General features: G+C 38.3%; 2 protein-coding genes and 1 pseudogene across 3 annotated transcripts; all 3 read right to left on the bottom strand.

The window, feature by feature from the left end:
* Positions 1–221: 221 nt before the first annotated feature.
* On the bottom strand, positions 222–1,862 carry LOC145502113 (uncharacterized). Its single transcript, XM_081481393.1, has one exon. It carries the CDS (start codon positions 1,860–1,862, stop codon positions 222–224), a length of 1,641 nt encoding a protein of 546 aa, XP_081337519.1.
* Positions 1,863–1,937: 75 nt separating this feature from the next.
* On the bottom strand, positions 1,938–8,949 carry LOC145460278 (uncharacterized; annotated as a pseudogene). The gene is made up of 3 exons (XR_014039824.1): positions 8,848–8,949; positions 8,120–8,206; positions 1,938–4,566 (listed from the first exon to the last, which is right to left on the bottom strand). The product of XR_014039824.1 is annotated as an uncharacterized LOC145460278 (transcript).
* A 3,219-nt stretch (positions 8,950–12,168) lies between these two features.
* Positions 12,169–13,834, bottom strand: LOC145460342 (uncharacterized). The gene has a single exon (XM_081445123.1). The coding sequence runs from the start codon at positions 13,692–13,694 to the stop codon at positions 12,987–12,989; it is 708 nt and encodes a 235-aa protein (XP_081301249.1). The 5' UTR covers positions 13,695–13,834; the 3' UTR covers positions 12,169–12,986.
* Between the last annotated feature and the right edge of the window lie 10,470 nt (positions 13,835–24,304).

Genomic DNA, 24,304 nt, shown 5'->3' with positions numbered 1-24,304 from the left:
GTCATTCCTTGACACTTGTGGATTGTGGTTCCCCATGACAGTCTTAATGGAACCTGGACACGCTTGCAACAACATAGACAGTCAGTGCACCGACTTACAGGTACAATTGGCACAAGTGTGGGGTCTTCATCCATGTAGGGTGGACCCTTATATCCTGGAAACCGTACAAATACCACATCCGGTAACGGTGCAGGGTCATCCGTTGGTCTGAAACCAGCATTTTAGACAATATCCACTACTGTGCCCACCGCTCCATTGAACAAGCCCCATGTAGCCTTCAGGTTAACCGTCAGCATCACCTTGCTTTCACGGCAAAGATACAGTAGTGGCAGTAAACCACCTGCCTTATTGCTGTCAGCCTTTTGTGCATGCCTGCCATTGTCAACTGCCTTGATCCTTGCTACTGGATGGTCTGGCTCTCGGTTGCACTCTAGCAGCTTAGCTTTATTGCGTTCCCATTCCAAACGATGTGTTGGGAAGACATACAGCCCTTGCTCATCCATCCTACGAAGAAGTTCTTGACCATGGCTTGTGCGCAGATTATGCCACTGGAACTTTTGTAGCCACCGCACTTGCTGGGGTGTTGTAGAGTATGTTCTCATAGACATGAGTACATCTCTCAGCTGCTCTTCAGATTCAGTTTGCCTCACAATCTGAGTTAGCTCCAAGGCACTGTCAAAACTTGTCCACACCAACCGCCCATGGTTAGATGGTGCACTACAGCTATGGTCGATGTACACTGGAGTGTCACACACAGGCGGTAACTGTACATCATCTCCCATAAGCACCACTACAGGAATGGCTCCCCAAAGCTTGTCCGCGTTGGCTCCTCTGTTAACTGCATATCGTGTATGCTGTTCCATCCAGCCCAGTGTGGTTCGACCAAACATTGATCGCTCGTCGCCAATCAGAACTTTCAGATTTTCACACCTGTTCTGAATTTTCTCTAACACAGGACCTGAAGGTACATTTAGTTCATTACAAGATCTACCACCAGTTGGGATTCCTAAAAAGCTGTGAGCAGTACTACCTTGAACAAGATAGGCAGAATTCCCAGTTGGGGTTATGACCTGCACTGCATCATACTTTCCAAACAATTGCCGCACTAGCTTCTGAAGGCACTTGATAACATACGATTTTCCTGTTCCTGCAGTTCCAGAGACAACAAGTCGCAAAGGACGATAATCAAGCTCGTTCTCGACAACCTTGTAGAGTGTGTGCAACACTAGAATGACTAGAGCTCTTTGATTGTCATTTAAGGTCAATGGGGACACATCTGGTAATTCAAGCCCCACAGTTTCCTGTTCTTCAACTTGCTTGATGGTATCTTCAAGCCATTTCTTTGGGTCTTTACCCTCAGGAAGATTGATTGAAATACTGCTCCAGTCATACTGCTCTCCACCATCATTGTAATCAAAGTCCTTCTCTACACCCTCATATCTCTGATTCTGACCAGCATAGACATCAACCCAGTCAGGCTGTTGTTCTTCTTCAACAGCATCATCGTCCACATTGTCTTCAAATACTGGTTCTTGTGGACGCTCTGCATAATGCTTTGCCTTAGAGACTTGCGCCTTCACAAATTTCGGGCACTCGTTAGTTGCCAGAAACTCCTTGAAACGATCAATCCAAGATTCAGCATCTCCTTTTACTTCTTGGACTTCAAACCAGTTTTGCCAGTGCAAGAGGAGCATAGATCTGCAGTAGTCCTTATTCAATGGCCATGTTGCATGGGTGGCACCCCCACTTACAACTGGAACCTTGCCATCCTTAGACGCAAACTGGTACCAGGAAGAAAAGTTGTTCTTGCGGTCTTGCAAGGTACTTATCCAAAGGGGTGCTGCGTGTCGCAGTGTCGCCATCACGTTCAAGGCGCCTTGACCCTGTCATTAACAAATACGTAAACTGACGGCTACAACGCCAAAGTGCTAATCCACTCAGCTCAAATGATGCCTCGGCCCACTGATATCTCGTCTTCCCACCGTCTTTATCAGCATCTTGGCACAAATTGACTTCCCAGTTACTTGGTCGGCATCAGCTGCATCAACAGCATTAACCATGTCCTCAAAGAGGTCAGCAGTAGCACCAGTGGGTTCGCTGTCTTTGCATGCATAGCCACACGCATAGTCGATTATAGCTATGACGTCATCTGTGCTGGGATTGTCTGGGGATGAATTTGACAGAATCAAGCTTACATCCCCATTTGCTCTCCAGGACTGCAATTGATAAGAGGAATGCTGAATCACAAGTGGGTGGTCACGTGGCATCTCAAGGCGAGGGGCTCCATTGTGATCATTAACAATTTCTGGCTCCCTGTGCAGTTTCTTCCCCGGGTGAAACTCGCTTCCAAATTCCATGCGGCACACCCTCTCGTTAGGCTGCAATCCTTGCTCAGGATGACGAGGTGTCCTCAAACAGTAATCAGAACAACTGTGCAACCCAACTCGGTTCACCAAAAGCAAATGATCCTCTAGGATCGCATCTTGGGTTGATGCTATATCCATTAGCATCTTTACCAGGGGATCTTGATCATTTGGTATAGGGTCAGCTGAGCCCTCGGGAAGAGGCCAGGGATCCTTCCGGGGCTTTCCCTCTTCATCACTACCAGCTGGGTGTAATGCTGTCATGGCTAGGTTTTCATCAGCCCACTGGTTAAGTATGGCAGCACACTCATCTTCATCGTGCTCATCTTCGCGAGCTTGATACAACAGCTGGTGTGGCTGTCTGTCCTCTCTCCAGCTGAGTTGGTGCCAGTGGATTTGACCTCGGGACTTGGCAAATTCATACCGGTACCAATAGTCGGAGACACCAAACACGGGCTTTAGAATCTTGTCATGGTACGACTGAGTACGCAGGTCAAAATAGTTTACCACGACATGGGTATTCTCTTGCACAGCCTTGTAGCGGGCATTGCTATCTTCAGCAAGATTAACTTCTTCCCCTGTGGTCTGCAAAATGTACTGTTCAAGTAGTCTTCTGAGTGGAGGAAAGTAAAACTCGGCACAACTTCCAGTCATGAAAAATGAAGGCAACCCTTTCTTGTCATTCACCATGAATTCAACCAAGGCTCGAAGCTCTCTCCTTCTTTGATGCCAATACTGAGCAGTGCCACGCAAATTTACTCCAAAATACAACCGCTTGTTGCTGAATGAAGTATCACCCCTTGCTAGCCGTTCCTGTAAGTCTGCAACTGTTAACTGGGGGTCTCCTAGTTGCTGATCAACAAAGTATCTACTCTGTTCTAAGGCACGCTTCCTCATGATCATGTTTAAACAACGAACTTCCATACTTTGTGTCTAGCAAACCTCCCGTCCTGATACCACAGCAGGTGCTCTGCCCAATCATGGAGTGTAGGACACGTTATTGGACGATTGATATGAAAATCACCTTTTCCATATGGGAACAAGCAGGGGAAAGCCATTGTAAAAAAATATGGAGTCGTAAACTCAGAGGCCGGGGTTGTGTCAGTGCTTGGCCATGGGATCACTGGTTGTTCTCTACCTCGTTGGACCCCTTCTGTTTCAGCTTCCTGAGGTTCAGACACAACTTCATTTATGGCTGCTTCTACCTGTGCTTGCACATTTACTCCTGGCTCAGGAAGAATAACCCCAGAGACTGTCGAGTCATCGGAACCATCTGTTTCACCTGCATCCAACTGCTGTGGGGCAGGACCTTGGTCGTCTATGTGTTCTGCTGTTTCAGAAAACTCAACTGTTCTCAAATTGGGCAACTCACCATCAGCTGGTAAATTCTGCAGGCGAGCATCATCAATGACTATGTCAGCATAGGCAGGATTATTCTCTTTCAGCCAATGGAGACCACCTTCAACCCGATGTCTTCTAACCCTGAAATCTTTATGGGTGTCACCTTTCCCTTGCCTTCTCACACGTATGATGTCCACTTGTGCTGGCAGACGAGGCAGGATAGTGGCTGGTTCTTGCACTGCTTGAGGGAAAGCAATGCAGTGGCCCCTAGAAGCAATACCTCCATGCTTTAACATGTGCACATGTACAGTGGGTGCCAATCTAGCTATCAACATTTGCTCAGCATCTGACATTTCAGACAGTTCCTCAGGGACAGACATTGGATTCATGTTGTTTTTCTCTGACCAAACTTTTGGCACCTTCTTATCTCTCCTGCAGCGAGCACACATGTTCCTTGTGCATTTGCCTTCCAATCTCCGTTCATTGCAAACTTCACAACAACTGAACATATATGTCATCTGCTCCACCTCAAACTTTCGTATTGCAAAATATGCATTGTCCTCCAACTGACTTGACCCTGCTGGTGGAGGTGGTGGTAGATCTCCGACAACTTTACGCAGCCTTCTCTTTTCATCTGTTACTCTCCTTTGATTCCGCTGATCTCTTTTCCTTCTGTCATCGTCTGTTTCATCTACACCAGGAAGTGCAAACTCATAGACTACTCCTACTGCTCTTGCTCTGTCAATTAGACGACTATCCTCTAAGTGGCCATGGTTATCCATTTCAGGAACAGCCTGTTGTGTTTCCAATAAGTTACCTGCTTCCAAAACGTCTTCTATAGCAGGATTCGCCCTTTCAACATCTGGTAAAATTAATGATTACTATATAAGAGCTTCAGGATATGCTGTGAACTGCACTATCTTTAAGCTTGTAATTAAGAAAGGGGAAAATAAGGGGAAGGTAATTCACATATTTGTGTTCTGGCACGGTTTCATTTTCAACCCCTCAATGCATTTGAATACAGGTGTTTTTGTTAAAATAGTATGTACTATTACGCTATGAATAATAATTTCAACTGATTTTAAAATACCATGTATACTATCATCTATGTCAATTCTTTGCCTTTCAATAAATTTTAGTTGTTGGTTGATTAAAAAAAAAAAAAAAGTTATACAGTATAACCTCAATTTAACGAACCTCGATTTAACGAAGTCCTCGATATAACAAACGATATTCTATGTCCTGGACAAAGTTGCAGTAAACTGTATGGAATAGAACCTCAATATAACAAACCTCAATATAACAAATTCTTCGATATAACGAACATAATCTGGAAGCCCAAACATAAAATCTACTTGGACAGATCAACAGTCAACAAATCCTTGTAATCCTTATGGTAAAGAAACAGCAAACTTTCAGTCAACAGCTTATTACATGTCATAGACATTGACACTATAGTATTTCAACATCAATTAACCTCTGCGCTATCTTCTTTGAAATCCGGAAATGTTGGGTAGTGCAACATAACAAAACAAAAAACCGGTTCCTTGTTCACATAGACAATTTTCTGTATAACCTCTACGTTGCAACACTTTTAAATTCCCACCTCGAAAGAGTCGTTCTTTTTGTAAAAGCTGTGCATCTGCTCAAAAGTGAAAATAATTGATGCTGAAAGCCACCATGCTTAATGAATTACATCTCAAAATGCAGCACTTCTGGGTGACGAAAATTGCATTGAATTGCGTGACAGAAGTCGCCTCTGTTACAAATCAATCATTAACTATGACCTCGATATAATAAACATTTTGGTCGTTTCCCCTCAAATTCGTTATATTGAGGTTTACGATATAACGAACCCTCGATTTAACAAACAAATTTGGCCGGTCCCCAGTGACTTTGTTAAATTGAGGTTCCACTATATACCCTACAACAATGAGTATCTATTGACTTCATGTACAGATTTGTATAAATTAAAATCTATGTCAACATGACTGAGAGAACCACTAAATCCCAACCCCCAACAAAAGAGTACTTAACAGAAGCTGTAGAAAAATGAAAATCTCTAATGCACCTATTGAAGTTAAGCTGGAGAGGGGGGACCTTGCACATACCAAGGACAATTAAAATTTTGAAACTGTTTTTGGTCAAAATCCCAAACATACCAATCAGAAAATGGGTGAAATCAAATCAATCAAGCCGAACCATGTAAAGTATAGTACATGTAGTTAATGAAATGTTGGCAGGTATCGCACAGTCATGTATGAATAATTACAGTCTGCTGCAATGATACCTGTAAATGACTCGTACACATGGTGTTTTTAATTTTTAGAGAATTATAGATCGTTTTCAGTGTCACACAATAGAAAAAAAAAGGAAAACCATTCAGTGGAAAAAGCTAAGAAAGTGTTCTAGAAGATAACTACGTAAGACACTTCTCCAAGTTTTAGGCCTGTGCATTTCCCTAAACTTAAGATATTTGTTGAAATGATTCGCAGAAATTTACAGGGCCAAATATGAAAACACCATGTTGGTATACATCCCTAGTACACCAATGTGACGTTTGAAAAATAGTGTAAACATTTGGAACTTGCTTTGGCTATCTAAGCGACTGATTATCCAGTGTCTGATCTAGAGCACGCCATTGCAGGATTGCCGCAGTTCGACAAAGGATGTTCCCCAAATGTTCGTCACGTGGGTCATTTTTGTGCAGCAAACATCTGCAGCTACTGACTTGTAATTTTCCTTTGTTTCCTAAGTTTTTTGTAAACTTTGTGTGATTTAAAGTTTCATAGAATTGACAATATAAAACAGTGTGCGTTTTAAGAATGTTTATGACACAAACAAATAAAAATGGCTAAAAGAGGCTGAGATGAGATTCCTGGGAACAAGTAGAATGATACTTACAGGAGGGTCAATTTATAAAAATGCATGTGCTCATTGCAAACCCATTACTTTTCACGCTTGATTGATGAAACGCGATGTGTTATTCCGGTTGTTTTCTTTGTCATTCTGCTATATTATTGTCATGTCAAAGCAGAAAAGAATATTATTCTTTGTTCAAGACAAAGAAAAGAGAAAAACACAGACCCCAAACGGAAACCAGCAGAATCGACAACGTTGACGAAGATAAATTGAGTGATACTGATGAACGTGAACTTTTTGTCGAACCAAAAGCCAAAGCAGCAAGGAGAAACTTTCAATCTACCTGGTTTGAAAAATTCAAGTGGTTGCGACACAAAAAACGGTGTGTCCTCCAAAAAACTGGAATGTCCCCTAGAAAATTGTTGACTGGGACAGGATGTCCCCCTTAAGTGAAATCCTAGATCACAGACTGTTATCAGTCCCGAACAAACAAGCATTTATATAAGCACTTTTCCTAATGCTCTAACTTCTAAAAATGTTCAAAATCATGTGATACGTATATATTTTTCAACAAACTCGATCATAGCCTTGTGTCATACACCTCCATAACTGTGAGATTCAAAATGTTCTGGTTTCCAAATGAAGCAGGCTATTGAGCTGTAAAAGTGTAAAAAGATATAAATACACCAGTCCTCTTATGCCTGATGAGGATAAAAACTTTGGTGGCTCTTTAGTTTTGAATTTTAGGAAGTGATGAATCATTGAATTGTAGGGCTCAAAGAACTGTTTTCTGCAGATTCTGATATGGCCACAATGTTTTTAAAGTAATTTTAGTCTGTAATAAAAAAAAATTTGTTTCACCTTTGTTGAAACAAATGATTGCAATTCAATTTTCATACATGCCAACTGTCAAACTTGAAAATTAGAAAAAGCATGTAATCTTTTACTGATCAATTGTTTTTTCTATAGACCTATGATTCTACTTTTTTCCAAACTCGAAAGTTTATCACCAATTTATTTATCTGCAAATATTACTCCTAAGCAATGCCATCAATGCTATGATTAAACCTTGGACCAATGCTCACATGTTCACAACACCCTGATAATCTTCTAGATTAGCAGATTATAGCAATTCTTTATCAAACATTCAGAGCAATTTTTACAGTTTCATGTGATATCTCTTTTTGTTTGTGATGACCCACTTGTTTGATTTCTGAAGTGATTTCCTGTGCATTTCTCAAGAGAATGGAACATTTCTGAGAAAAGAACAACTACATAAATTTTCAGTTTTGGGATACTTGGCTTCTCACGGTAACAACGACAAACCTGCAAAACCACTTATCTATGCATCATGAATGGCATTTTACATAAAAGCACATTTGGAAATGGCACAAATCAAATAACAATAAGAGCTTATCCCTCTGACATTGTCATGTTTGTTTTGTCCTCAGACTTTGTTGCATAAGCAATAGAAGATTGCAGAATGGATTAGCAAAAACTGTGTTTTTCCACCTTAAATTACTTAGCTACCACACTATACATGACATGTGTACCTGTATTAGTAACCGCTGTTGCAATGGGACTAAGGTTTAGATTTCCAATGCTATTTTCTGCTACAGCATGGTCATGAACATGGCATTCTACAAAGAGAGAAAGATCCACTAAATTCGTTGCTAATTACCAAACTGTAATCTGCCGTCAGAAGAGTAAATACTAAAGAATAAAAGTAAAAGTGCTCAGAAAAGTTTGGGGTATGCTTTTAAAGTGATAAGTTGAGTAATGAGCTGCGACAATACGTTAGACATCTATTGAGTGACATCTAAGACATCTAATGGGTGATTATACGAAATACCCATACCCTACCATGGGCAGCATGAACATTTTAACCCTACACTCCCTTCGAAAATTACGGAATGCTCTTCCCCCAATTGCCCCCCGAATTCCAAAATCGTTCAGTAACCCACACCCCCTTTTTTCCCCCAGATTTCCACTTTTCACATGTATTTCAGCCATCTGAATTGCGAACCTTTCCACTACTTCCAACGCAGGAGATTTTATACTTCGACATTGTCCAAGAATTTTTTTTCTCATAATATTCAGGCAAACAACTGTCTACAGGGCTGGAAATTTCATCTGATACGATCGCACGCATTTTTCACTAAATGTTGGGCGACAAAAAATCTTCCTCTTCAGTCGCAATTTTGCATCCTCCGCATATTCTGAGCTTTTTTCCGTATAAAATAGAAACATTGTTTCATATAGCGATAAATCAGCTACTTACCATCCCCACAAGTACAAATTCCGAAGAGATTGATTATTCTGAAGTAGTTTTTCTCCAAAACACGCCACTTCGTTCATGACGAACTTTAACCTCCAGGCGTTCCAACCAAAATAACGCCTGGTTACTACGTTACGCAATTACCGCGAACGCCACAACGAATTTCTTCACGCAAAATTCTACCGAAAACCTGTGTTAAATGAAGAAATACCTGTCAACAAATACTAGAAACATATCAAGCATATGTCAAAGCTGGTGGGCATGATGTTTAGTAAGTTTATTTTATTGAAGGGCTCAAATTGTGGGTAAGACTTCGAAGTGCTTTTCGTTTCACTGTTGTTTGGTACTCAGGAAAGACTTTTTAACCCGGGCTTTTTAACCGTATTATTTGATAAAATTTCCGCATAATCCAGTGTGTTTTCCATATGAAATTTCCCCGTAAATTTCTTATTTTTTCTGCAACCCGTCAGATGGCATATGAATGATATTCACTAGATCAGTTCCCATCGCATTGGGTTCTCTGGCTCATTGTAAACAAATATGGCGGGCGGGCTCTTATTTTTTATTTATTTTTTTTTTTAATTTAACCTCGAATTTACAGAGTAGCTTGTTAGCTAATACCTTCGAGAGAAATAAATATTAGAAAGAAAAAGTAAATAGATAAAGTAAAATGAAATACAATTACAATTCTACAATTCTATGGCAAACGATTAATCTGACAAGAAATTTATCAACGTTAAAAAGCCTTCGTGGTATAGGTATGGATATTTTCTGGAATCACCCATTTCGTATATAAATATAGGAATTTAGGCTTAATGTTGTTTAGATCATTTTAGTACCATAATTTGGTGATCTCCTTTAACAGGGGGTCTTCGACTATTTTGCATTTCATCCTTAGCTTCTGTTTTTGTATGCCATAAATTGTAATAAGATAAATAAAAAGTTGTTGGTGAGTCACACAAAAAAAGAAACAGTACAGAGTATTTAGCATCAAATAGATGAGAGTCAACCAACAAAATGAAATATAATTTGTAGTTGTATATTCTGGGAAATTGCTTGAAAAATTCCCAATAATTTTTGGTCAAAATCCCAAATTTAGGGATTGAGAAATAGGTGAAATAAAATGAAGTATCCCCTCCCAGAGAGAATTACTGGGTTAAGAGAACTGCTTTATGTAGTATTACTTTGTAATGATTAAAACATTTATTTTGTTCACCTTTGTTGTAACAAATGATCACATTTTACGAAGCGCATGTGGTTTAGCGTGGTCTGTACTCTTATCAACAATGATACGCATCATCGCAGTCGTCAAAATGTTGTGGACTCACAAGGTGCAGCCGAGTGAGTCCAAGGCATTTTGAGACACAGATGTGAGCAGGGTTGTCTGGACTTTTATCAACAATGGCAAATTAACCAATCAGATTACGAGATTAGTAGCAATTGTGGTAAAATTCAATTTACATGCATGCCAACTATCAAACTTAAAAATAAAAAAAAAAACATGTAATCCTTTGGTGATCATACAGACCTATGATTATACTCTTTTCCAAACTAGAAAGTTCTTTATCTGCTAGTATTACTCTTATGTAACAGGGTCAATTCTATGATGAAACCTTGGAACAAAAAAAAAAGTCTGGTTGCTCAGAGCAAGTAAATTTTGTTCTTGGGCAAGTGAAAATAGAAGTTCAGTGGCCCGGTGGGCAAGTGAAATTAGCCCCAGCAGTCTTGTGAGTCTGACTAAAAATGTCAGCTTGATAAATGATAATTTCCAGTCAGAAGCTATTTCAAAACTTAAGACTGCAAAATTAGTTAAACATTGAGTTACAAGCATGGATTAGTTAAGAATCCAAGCATACTTAGTTTGCATTAGTACTCTGATTGCCATACTGGCCACCATGTGGGTAAGTAGCATTTTAGTTGGAGCAAGTGAAAACTGAAATTCTGTAGCCCACTGGGCAAGTGGATTTCAGTCTTCCCTGCCCTGTGACACATGTTAACACCATTCTGACACTTCTGAACTTATTTCCTGTCAAATTTTGTGCAATTTGGCCGAGTACGTCTTGAGAAATAAGCACCTTTCCATTAAAAAATCCACTAAATCATAGACTCTCAATTTTTGGACACGCATTGCTACATTTAACTGGGTTATCATGGTAACAATGAAAAACCTGCCAACAGTCATTCTGCAAATATGCATGGTGACTTTTATGAAAAAGATAGCACAGAAGGGAATGGCATATGACTAGCTTATCGCTTTATCACTGTCATGTTAGTTAAATGTGCTCAGGCTTTGCCACATAAGCAATAAAAGATTCCAGAGTGCAAGCAAAACCTATGTTTGACAACCTTAAATTGCTAAGCTGTCACGGTATTCATGACATGTGTACCTGTATTAGTAACTACTGTTGTAATGGGAACAAGATTTTGATTTCCAATGTCATTTTCTGCAGCAACATGGTCATGAGCGTGACATTCTACAAAGAAAATTCATTGGCAATTACACTCTAACTGTAAACCACATCCCTCAGGGAAGTACGTCTAAAGCATAAACGTAAAAATGCTCAAACAAGTTTGTTGTACATTGTTCATGCATACTTTTAAAGTGATAAGGTGAGTGATGGGCTCAGACAAAACTAGATTGCATGACGCTATAACCAGTCAGAGACATCTATTTTCATATATCCTGGCTTCAAATGTCATATAGAAAGTGAGGCTTAATGTTGTTTAGTGGTTGGTGAGTCACACACAAAAAAGTAGTACCGAATATTAAGCAGCAAATCAATGGCAGTAAACCTATGAAATAAAATATAATTTACAGTATTTTAAATTCCTCCAGGAAACTAATTGAAAAATTCCAAACAATATCTAGCCAAAATCCCAAATTAAGGTAGGGATACAAAAATGGGTGTAATCAAATCAAATAATATCCCTCTTTAAGCAAGCTGTACCCCTGTAGGTACTGTATTTGTTTAAAAGCTGTTTACAATTAATTTTTTTTCTCTTTTTTTGTAATTAAGTTGAACCTCCCGTAAGGGACCACCCAAAATGTCAACCCTAGGTGGCTGCTTATGGGAGGTGGTTGCTCACAAGAGCTCAAAACATATTGGGTCAAAATTTGGCCTTATTAGGATATGTTAACTGCAGTACTTGTGGATCTCATTTCTAATTTTCTGTAATAAATATCAGAACACATTTAAGGTCGTCTAATTTTACTTTTCACTGCAGAACCAGAGCTAAAATGACAAAAAAAAAACAAGAAAGTAATGCTGTTTAGTTCACCTTTGCTGTAACAGATGATTTCCTTTGAATTTTTTTGCATGCTAAACTATGGTATAACTAAAACCAACCGCAGTTCAAAATTGAACATTTGAAAAAGTAATCTGTTAATGATAATTTTTTAATGGCAGTCTATGATTCGATCTGTTTAGCTGCCACAGTACACAGACATGTGTACCTGCATTAGTAACCACTGTTGCAATGGGAACAGGGGATAGATTTCCAATGTTAATTTCTACAGCACCATGGTCTACCAAGGAAAAAAGACCCAATAAATCGTTTGGTAACTACCCAAATGTAAAGCACGTCGCTCAGGGGAGTAAATGCCAAAGCATGAAAGAAAATATGCTTAAAAAAATTTTTCGTATATATGCCTGCTTTTAAAGTGACAAGGTAAGTGATGAGCTCTGACAAAAGATTTGCATTGCTGGATTGACATGCTAACCAGTTAAAAACATTTATATTCATATACCGTATCCTGGTTTAAAGTAAACTTTGGGGTAAATGGTTCGCGAGTCACACAAATAAGAAATAGTACTGAATATTTAGCCGCAAATAAATGAGAGTAAACCCACGAAACAAAATATAGGTTGCTGTACCGTAAATTCCGAGACTTGAAATTGCTTGAAAAATCCACGAGAAACCAAATGGACAGAAACCAAAACCACGATCGGTAAACAAACAATCGACAGCCCAGAATGCCTCTTCCGGGACAATGTAGCAGAAGAATCTTCTATTTCACAGCCAATTAACTTTCTATGGCTTGACTATATGCCCATTTCAACCATTTCGAACTTGTGTAATGATCGCCCGAGCGGCCATTAAATGTGTGTGACGTAACCACTACCTAGAGTTGCCAAGCAACATTAAAAGATTATTTTGCCTGGAAACCTTCTCGCCTCCTGCTGCTCCACGCGTGAATTTCGTCTTATTTCTCGCAGCCGTTCCCTCTCTATTTCTCGCAGCTCCTCCGTACTTTTCCTTCTTATTTCCCGACGCCGTTCTCTCTCTCGAGCACTCTCCTCTTCACTCCTGTTCCTTCTTATTCCTCGTAGCCTCTGTAATTCTGCTTCCCTTTCTTTCTCCTTTCTGTTGTTTCTGATTTCTCGCTTTCTTTGTAGGTCTGTTTCACGCTCTTCTTCCGTTCTGTTGCTTCTTAGTTCTCGCAGTCTTTGCATTTCACTTTCACGCTCTTCCTCCGTTCTGTTGCTTCTGATTTCTCGCAGTCTTTGCGCTTCATTTTTACGCTCTTCTTCCGTTCTGTTGCTTCTTAGTTCTCGCAGTCTTTGCACTTCACTTTCACGCTCTTCCTCCGTTCTGTTGCTTCTTAGTTCCCGCAGTCTTTGCACTTCACTTTCACGCTCTTCCTCCGTTCTGTTGCTTCTTAGTTCTCGCAGTCTTTGCACCTCACTTTCACGCTCTTCCTCCGTTCTGTTGCTTCTCGCTTCTCGTCGTTGTTTCAACTCTGCTTCGCGCTGCTCTTGAGTTCTGTTTCGTCTCCTTTCCCTTTGTCGTTCACGGTCTCTTTCTCTCTTCTTCCGTTTCTGCTCTTCGGTCATAGTTCTTCCAGGCATCACGCAACCTTGACTGCAACCGTAATCAAAATTAAAGATCTTCTAAAGATATGCCAAAAACAGCAATACAGAGCAACAGGCAGCTCTAAACAAATTAAAAATAAACACTCAACTTAAGTTTCAGTTATCTCTCCAAAGATGTTTGACTTACCACAGCTTGTATGTCAAACCTGTTTTAGATTTAAACCGGCGAAAATTGCAGGAAAAAATATTTTTCCAACCGCTTTCCACCTTAACACGGCAAGCGTAAACTAACCTAAAGACCTCAAGTTGACGCAGCATGCCGTGTAGCCGCGTTGAGCTACAGAAAGCCCGCGAAAAATAAAGCCTCGTTTTCGTGTCCCATTTGTGGCCGCCATGTTGCGCGACTCCGTCGTCGTCGTCGTCGTCGTGCGTACGCGCCCACGAGCAATATCGCTAGCCATGATAACCATGAGAAAATCCTTCATGGGTTTCCTTTTGTTCCCTATATGGGTATGGGGCTCCGCTTGGCGGCCCTTCGGGTCGCCGGAGCTCCGCTATTATCTCTTCGGTTTTGTTAAGTCTTAGTTTACTGCTATTTTCAGGTTACTTGTACGCAGCTCAAGGAACTCAAAATGCCATGACTGAGCTCCTTTAAGGGCATTAGAAGATCAGCAAGATATAATTTTGAAAGGCTCTGGAGGTAAAATAATCACATAGAAGGCCGTAATAACTGCTTATGTAAGTGCCCTCGACCTTTTCCATTATCGTATAGTACTGAAAATTCGTTTTAAAGTTACTCCAACCTTCGCAGGTGTCTTCCATTAAAAAAAAAAAAAAAAAAAAAAAAAAAATTCTTACGCGCACTGTTTCCAATGAAACCCGCACTAACTATATGTCAATAGAAAGGTTATGAAATGATATGAAATGCAATGTAGCATTGGAAAAAAAAATACATTCTGCTTTGCCGACTGTTTTCTTTATGCGGCAAAAGCAGTTAACGCCAAAATAACCGAATGACAATCCAGCCAATTAATCGGGTATGCGATCTTTGATGCAAAACTAACCGTGTAGCGTTAATCACAAAGCATCAGTCTTTTAAAGTGTGTCAGCACTTTCTCTTATTTCCATCGGTTGTCTTTTTATAGATCTGTTATGTTTCACTATCGAACAATTCGCGTAACGTGTTAGGTTAGAGGCCGCCACGAAAAAAAGTATTTAAAATAAAAGAATTCGCCGACACAATTTTTTTCTTATCTATCAGGGAATGTTTTGGCCAAATATCACAGAAAACCGTTGATTCTAGATGCCCTATTAATTCACTTAAAGAGGAGGGATTCTCTCGAAAAACGAATGCCAGTTTTCGCCTTCTAAAGATTTATAAACGTGTTACGCCTTCTCATAGGGATAGGTCAACTCAAAAAGCTGCCAGCCAATGAAATAGCAGGACCCCTAGCGCTCACAGTATGGAAAGTTGAGCTTCGCCGGAAAGCGATAAACTGAGGATCAATTGCCAAAGCGCGATTTAAAGGAGGCACTTTTGACAGACATGAAGTATTTGGCATAGGATCTCTGGATTAAGCCGTTTGCCGCGAAAAGGTCACTAAGGAGTCCATGTCTCTTAGGGATTATGACACCTTGACGGTTTATTAACTTTTATTAAAAAATCTCTTTTTCCCAATAACTCGCGCGCGTTTTAATATCTTATTTTAATTTGTTTGGAAAAAGTTGGCAAAAGTAGCCGCGCGAAGGTTTGGAATAACCTTAAGTTGGTACGGGTACTCTTCTCCCCCTTCTCCCCCTTACCTCCATGGGTTGATCGAATGGAGGCCTATACCCAAGCGTAAGAGAGTTAATTCCCGCTAAACGCCTTCTTCCTTAAGTAATCGCTCACACGCGGCTTCAGAAATAATAATAATAATAATAATCAATATTTAAACAGGGTGACCCCTTCAGTCGCAGGACTGGTATCAACGGGGGCCCTGTATAACGTAAAATAAAAAGAGCATGTATAAATAATATATATCTATAAAAAAAACTAACTACTTTAAAAGATACGCTGAAATGTTTAAAAAATTTAAAAGCTTAAAAAGGTAATAGCGTTCTCATAAAAATTGGATATAGAATTGAAAATGTTCTAAAAAATAACCTAAGAAAAAAAATCGGAGATAGCCTTGAAACGTTCCTTAGGTGGCAAAATCTTTATGTTCGTTGGAAGGCTATTAAATGTGCATGCACCATGATAATAAAAAGACTTTTTAGCGACATCTAAATGAAATTTAGGAAGTATAATGTCAGTGATTGACGATCTAGTGCATCTGTTAAAAACATGTTGGTTGTCGCTCTGGCAGCGTAACAGGAAATAGTCTTTAAAGTATAGAGGAACTTCTCCGACCAAGCACTTGTTAACTAACAGTGCACAGTGCTTTTCCATGGTTTTTGTAAGAGAGGGCCAGCGTAGGTTCTCGAGTATTGTTTCCGTGGCTATGTCAGGTTTAAAACCGTATACGATTTTCGCAGCTCGTCGTTGCAGGCGTTCAAGAGTCTTTCTGTTAGTGCTTCCCAGAGGGCAAAAGCAGAAATCCCTGGAGGCGTCTAGAAGTCAGTAATCGGCGATCCTCTGAGCTGACGTTTAGTCACGTGGGCAGCCCAAGTGGCTCTACACGCAGTTCCATTCTCCACTTCTGACCCTTCTAATTAAGCAACTTGTTTGCTTGATCTACTATGTAAAATATAATTTAGAAGGCATTACTTTCGGAAGAAAGCCTATATGGGGATGATTAACTCTCTCACTCCTCGTCCTCTTTTTTTTTTTTTTTACATGTAAATACGTTGCTGGCAGTTTGGAACCATCGTACCCTCCTTGTGCTTGAAAATTAAAGTTTCCCGTGCAAAACGTAGCCTGAACACACTGGAATTCCCCGACCTTCATCGTGCATCGATGCGTAGTAGTCTATTCCCTGCTGATTGGGCAACTCCTGACAGATGTATCTCATATTGTTTAAATTAGCAGTACGTATATTTGGTGGCTGTTGGCCTAAAAAGTACTTCAAGAAGCAGTTGAGGTTAGGAGGATGATGACTAATGTTGGGATGAGCCGCAGCCGCTCGTCGGATTCCTGCGACATCTTGGTTGTTGTCCCTTTCAGTACTGTTCTTGTTCTCGGATGTACGACCTTTGTTTTCTATTTCACAAACAAAATAAAATATCAGCATTTTTGGTTTAATTCTTCTTAACCTTCGGACGAATAAGCTCACTAATACCCCCACCACGGGACAAATAAAAAGCGGGGTAGGGGGTTCATGGAACTCCTACCTTGGGTTTTCGTTATGTTAAGGCACAGCGCAATAAATTTAGATTGACTGGATAGACCTGAGTTTGCTCAACAAGTTGATATCATACTCGTGAATTTCTGCAATTTGGTGAAGAACATTGAAAAAAAAAAAAAAAAAAAAGACTACAGAATTATGTCAAAAAGGTGATTTTTAGCTAGACCTACATAACTGAATTGTGGTTGCCTTGGCAGCAATTGAGATATCAAAATTTCCGCAGAAGATAAATAAACAGCTGCTGGAAGTTTAAGCCCCTTAAAGTAAATCGTCTTTTCAAAAATTTGAAAAAACCTTATTGGGGGAATGGGGATGGCATCCATTCCCCCACCCCCTCTCTTGTACTTCCGAGGGTTAAATAAATTACAGGCCCACATTTTTTTTTTTTTTTTTTTTTTTAATAACTGCTTTTCTAAATTCTAATTCTTTTCTAAATTCTAATAACTGCTTTTCACAGATTCAAAAGCTTTTTGCCCATAAAGAGATACTCGGGGTTTAAAAGCTATCAAAATAAAATAAAATTAAAGTATGGCTGCTGGTTAAAAACAAGTGAAAGCTTGAACAAAATGAGATGAAAAGCATATATGAAAAATTACTGAGGATTCTTGAATTGATTGTTAATTTTTGTTTTCTCAAACGTCGATTTCTTTTGCGGGTTGGAACTGTATTTCAGTAGCTTGAGATGTTTCTTCTGACTTAAAATTTATTAGATACATGTATGAAACGTGGAGTGTCACTGAAGTCCCTTAGGAAAACTTAAGGCTATGTATATACCCTTTTAATTCCACCATCTTAGCGACAAACAAGAAGACTAATTTTACTCACCTGTCTTGTTTACCACTGCCAGTCTTCCAGGCAAGACACTGGGCATCATCAGCATAGAAATAAAGAGACAGGCAAGATTTTAACAACGAGCCTTTTCATCTGAAATGTAAGCGAGGGTAAAAATTGCGCCAATACTAGTACTGAATTTACTGAGAAGAGAGAGGTTTGTAACCTCGTGAGCGAATGATTCAAATTTACCGTATTGAAAATGAATTTATAGCAAAAAAAATGTTTCTTAGTAATTTCACTATTCTATTGATTGTCCAATCATCTGATAGGATGACATATACTTACAAATTTTTCATCTTATCACTTAATTCCACGAAAACTAATGTAGATTTCAAAAGTGGAGTTCACTAGAGCGAAAAATGTTGTTTCAGAGGTTCTCAAAAATTCAAGATGAAGAACAGCCTTCTCTGAATCTTTCAGCTAGTTTTACAGATTTGAAAATTTCCCTCCATTGTTAGAATAGGCCATTCTGCAGTTGTCTGCTCAGTGACCTGGTCTTTGAATGGCAACGAGGCTGGAGATACCCTTGTTTCGATACAGGGCTCACTGCTTTTTTTGTGCAAATCAAGATGACAAAAGCAGAGAGGTCTGTATCAAAGCAAGGTCACCACCAGCCTCACTTTCATTCATGGGTCAGGTCACTGAGCACGGACCTGTAAAAATGGCCAATTGCCTCTTGATATCAAATGGCTTTGAGACATGCAGGTTGAGCTTGTTTATTTTAGTTGATTGGCTAGGATTAGTTTTTTTTAGGCGACTTCATCTTCAGGGAAATTGAATTTTAGGAGTGCTGGTCATAGAAATTTTAGATTTGGTAGAGTTAATGAAAATTTTTTCCACAGGAATTTCGTAATTATATTGTTTCTTTAATCGTTAGGGCGGATAATGCGTGCTCGTAAAATTTTCATCTTGAAACGTAATAGATTTTTCTGAAGTGTAATTCAAAACGGCGAAAAATATTTGCTGAGTGGCTCTTCAAAATTCAAGATGAACAACAGGTTTTTTTATAATTTTTCAGTTTTACCAGTTTAAAATTTGCATCTTAATGTCAAATGAAATGGAAACACTTGGTTAAACTTGCTTTATTTCAGTTAATGGACGACGAAAACCTTTTTGAGCTAGCAGTGTTATTTTTTCACGGAAAATGGGATTTTTGAGAACTAGCCACAAAGGCTCCCTTTTTAAAGATCATTTTGTGTGATAATATAAAATAGAATTACTGGCAATTCCTACGGCTGTCCCACACTTTCAAGACATAAGAGGACACATGTTCCTTGTAAAAGACTTTTCCATGGCCAAAAATACATTATCAAGAGTTTTGACGATTAACAGATCTCATCAGCCTACTGTGCGATGGGATTTGCTGATATATTTATCAACTACAAGCTAAGTGTGGAATACGTTTGATTTCAACTGAGGAAATTTGTACTGAAGCGAGGATTCTTTATTCAGTTTATATTGCCTCTTCAGATTTTAGCTCATTTGTTTCTGTCATTGTAAATGTTACGCTGATTCAGGACCGGTATGTCTGGACATACGAAACTTGATAACTAAAGTCAGCCGAACGAGGTAAGATTTAAAAAAAAAAAAACCTGGAACAAAAAACATAAATGACTATTAGTATAAATTTGGTAAAGGGCTTTCTATTTTAACGTACCTAGGATTTAAAGTGGTGGTAGGTTTACAAATTAATAATTCTGTCTCTTTTGCATGCAACAGGAAACATTTTCACAAAGAATGCTTCCATCTCAATTTAGCGCATGAGATTAAACCTGCGCCAGCAAGTAATTTGCAAACAATTTACCTGTAGAGCAGAATGAGAGAAATTCAGGTTGTTAAAAATTTGCTTCTGCCAGAAGATTTTTCAAGAAATTTCGCCTATCGAATAAATTATTTCGATGTTCGGAAATTACAAATATTTGTCTAAAGGATCTATAATGTCGTTAATTGTTAGTTGGCAATTTATTTGTATATTTCAAAACTTTCGAAGTTTACAGCTACAAAATGTTTTAGATAATAATTCGGAGAGCGTTAAAAGACGATTACAAATTTGTAATGTGTTATTTTTATTAAGCTAAAAATGGATAAACAAAAAAAAACTAAAAAAAAAACAAAAAACAAAAAAACAGGCAGATTAAGATTCTGAACTTGCTTACATGTCGTAGAAACTCTTATGCTTCGGCCATTTCAGCTTGAGTGAAAAAAAAAAAAAGCAAACTGTGGTCACAAACTTTACAAGACAACGCATGTTGTACAAACCTTGATTTGAGAACATTTCGTATGCTTCTACGTACATGTCTCCTGTAACTACGAGAATTACAGTGAATGGTAAACAGTGAGAAAAATACATTTTCAAAAGGTAGTTTGTCAGGAATGTAAACATTTGTGAAAAAATGGGATCACAAACTATTTTTGAAAACAACATTAAGTGTCCTCTAACTCTTTGTATCGCATGCACCAACAAGATTTTAGTCCATTTTATTGATGTTAGTATTTTTACCAGTTTTATACTTATTATTATTCATAGTTAGATATTTTTAAAATCTTTGTGATTTATATTTTAATTGTTTAAGGGAGGGCCACGAGTTTATCAGTCAATGACTGTAAAGTGTTTTTACCCTCATTAAATAAAGTTACTTACTTACTTACTTACTTGACAAATCTTTCTAAGCAATAATATTTTAAAGGAAAGTCGATTGCTATCGAGAAAGTTCATTTTCTGTCGGTTTTCTATTTGTATCTGCCAATTTGTTTGCTATGGATATCCAATAAAGAAATCAATCACATTACTTTTTAGTGGAATAAATTCAAAACTAGAATTTATGCCATTCAGTTGCTACAAGGACGACAATGATGATATGTAATCATAGCTGCTCCTTTTACAATAAAATCTACACCTGCGTCGGGTCTCCGGCCCAGTGGGTGACAAAAAATGTGATTTGTTTAACTGATAAAATGTTGTCAGATACCAGAAAGAAAATTGTTGTTTGTCGAAATAATAATTTTGCAGATTTTAGTTATATCGAAACTCAACCATTCTTGCCCTGAAAATGTTTGCCTTTTGTCAGTTCTTAATTTAATATTTTGGCTGTTCACTAGTTATAAGTTAACCCAACCAAAAAGTGCTCTTAAGATGAATTCATTAGATCGACAAGAAAAGATGTTTCAAGGTCAGAAAAGCTTTTAATAAACTTAAAAAGAAGCCAAGAAAGTCGAAAGTCTTGAGAAGTAAGACGTAGAGATATTCCTAATGCTCTCAAAGTTACAAAATAAAAATTATAGAGCGTATTTTAAAGACATCGTAACGTCAAATGGAAGCAGGTTTGATTCCGATCGACTTAAATTAACAGTCGAGAAAAAAACAGATAAGGATATTCTTAGAATTAGAATGAGCAAATAAATTTTATCTGTTTTTTTTTTTTTTTTTTTCGGGTAAGCGACGTTACTTTGCAAACAAATTAGAATACATGCAAACCGACAAATGTAGCTGAACTACTGGTTTGATAATTCTTTGATTTGAAGTTAATTAAGAGCAAATAAACATTTCTTTTTTTCTTACCAATGTCGTTATATTATACCTTTAAACATTTAGACCCCAGAGCTAAGGTAGAATCTCCAAGAAACGATAACTTATTTTCTTTCAATATTCGTCTTTCAATAACACTGATCCTTCATGTTGACACATTTAGGAAATCCCTTGTTAAGTTATCATGGTGATCGAGCATTTTTTTTTTCCTTTGACGTACCAAATACTAAACGATGGAGGCTTTTCAATAGCATTAAGCATAAGTTAGAAGATAGAAACTGAGAAATCGTCATTTCTATCCATATGAACAAGTTTATCGACGCACGAGCTAATTACGCTTACCAAATTGGTAACAACCAAACACGTGTAGCGACAATATCCTATAACAATGGGTTTAACAAGGGTACCTCCCTACCACTTGTAGACTTGAAATCTCGGGCACAATTGCTATTGTAATTTTCTCCGAAAGACACTTCAGTTGCACATCTCTTGTTAAAATAACCCGCTTGGACTTTTAAAACTTCACTTTTCCGCCGCACGCATAGCCTTAATTGCAAGAGTAATTAATTACATGTACGAAGCAGGAAAAATTATTTGAAATGTTTCTTGAATTCGCTAAAACTATCGCAGTGCTGACTGTGGATATATTTAAAATGCAGCTTACCTCATTAGTCATGACCCCTTGTTTCTTTGTGGTCTATTCGTAAGCCTGGTAATTTGTACTCAGGGATTCAATTTAGACGTCTACTTTCAAGTACTTGCGAAGAAGCTAGACGCTGACAACGAGGGTTGAAAACAGAAAAAGTTTGAGGTCCTATCTCGCTTCATTGGGAAATAACCTTGAAAAAAACGCTACTCAGTTGAAATCCACAATATGATGCAGAAGTAGGCAAAGATTTCAAAACAAAAAGAAACCGCCGCAAAAATAAATGGTTGATTTGTGAGGTCAGTAAACCAAACGAAAGAATACTACATAATACTTTATGTAAGGCAAAGTATACTTCCAATTTTGAGCGGTGTTTTTGAGTAGCGATGCCGACAAGTTGCTAGCATCTGTGACCAAGAAAGCTGGATGGCAATGGGTATTCTCTTTGAAACTCGCTGGGTCGAAGCAACCGTACATGTATAGATGACAATTTCGCCATCCAAGAATCAAGTCGTGTCTAAGTGACATGTATGTAGTAGTTATTTCCTGTTTTCATTCTATTTTACGCCTGAAAACATAATTTGAGGGAGCGCGTGAGATCAATCTTCTGCTGCAATATTTATATCGATATCGTGAGAATGCCTCAAGATATAGTTCCGAAATATTTGAAAGAAGTGTCTCAAGCACTTCTTTTCCCCGATAGGAAAATGCTTAGCTTGATATTTCTTGTTGATCTCGAGTTGCGTTAAGACAGAGAAATGGCTTTTGCGTTTTATTGAATGCTCATGAAATGGCCTTAAATCGTAGAGTTCTATATAAACAGTACGCCAGCAGAGAAAATATATTGAAGTCCCGAAACATTTTATGGCTTTTTTGGGAACTTTATTGATTGCTCTCACTATCCATATCAGAATAATGTGTATTTGGTGTTGCCTATTGCAGATATTCACAACACTACGAAATATGTGCCTTACTTAAGATAAACCACGGCGAGAAATCAAATTGCCCAGTTGAAATGAATATCTGTGCTTTTAGACTGCTAATTTTAGAAAACGGTCCAGTAGATTTCATTTTCACATGGCTTTTCTTGTTGTAGAAATACTAAACCAAAGATGACCAATTAAATATGCATAAATGAGTGTCAAATGGCCATTTTTGCAGGGGGTCCCCCAAACTTGAAGGGAATAAAATATTTTGACCTACTTTTTTTGCCACAATCATTTTCTCACCAAACCCAGAATTTATGCCAAGTCTGAGCGAAATCAGTGATTTGAGCTGTATCGCCTCCTGCCTGGTTTTCTCATGGACACACTCACTAAAACAAATTAAACAAGCAAAGCAAAAAACTGAAGACAGAAAACTTATTGAAGTAGGTCCTATCAACGCATTTTACGAACGATAGAGACTTTTTAAGCCCTAGTGAAATATGTTTGACATATGTAAGTGTTTGTTTCGTCTTTTCATTTTCTGGATCAGATCTCTTCTCAAAAATTAAAGTCCATACTGCTTTAGATCGCGCTATAAAGCGATTTTTTATCTTTCGGAATCTCACCCGGCTGGGCAGCTTTGTTTAAATAAATTCAGTCAAACTTTAATAAGAAGTCTCAATCTAAAGTAAAAACGAATTTTTGTTTCAAAATTTTGGACAGAGCCCTGAGTGTATAAATGCCTCAGCAAATTGACGTGAAAAAAAAAAAAAAAAAAAAAAAGATGACATAAGTTCCTCTGTGATACGTTTTTTTTTCCTTTTCCTGTAGATGTACAGGTTTTCTTGTTATCCAACAAAGTTTAGAAAGGATGTAAATTCTAAAGGAAAGAAACCTTTTTCTAACCGTAGCTATTTTTCAGGTGAACTCTTTCAGTCAGAACGATGGAAGTCATCAGTGCGATAACGGGGAGAGATGGCAAAATCCTTATAGCAAACACTCCCATTACCAAATTGGAAAACATGATAAAACTGCGCGATATTTTGAGACAGAGACAGCCCTAAGACACTTCCCCAAGAAAAACTGGGGCAAACTGATCTATTTGTTGGAGTGAGAAGCTTATTTTAAAATCACGGAGGTATATGGATGACATATCTTTTCACAATGCATTATTGAAGTTCAGCCTCAGACTTCACGATTTAAGAATGCCATATATTTCCTCTTATTCACTAAATTACGAACCACGAGTGTTTGTGAGTTGAAGGCCCTCGAATTGTCAAACTGATCAATAGGCGTTTTTTAATGTTTATGGCAACTTGGTAACTGCATAAGGAGTGAGTATATTTCTATAGAGAGCCTATGATTACAACAAGTCAGCGTCAAACTGG

The sequence above is a fragment of the Orbicella franksi genome, chromosome 11 (assembly GCF_964199315.1).
Source record: "Orbicella franksi chromosome 11, jaOrbFran1.1, whole genome shotgun sequence".
Classification (NCBI taxonomy): Eukaryota; Metazoa; Cnidaria; class Anthozoa; order Scleractinia; family Merulinidae; genus Orbicella; species Orbicella franksi.
The sequence above is the reverse complement of the archived record's forward strand: the minus strand, read 5'-3'. Positions and strand labels throughout refer to the sequence as shown.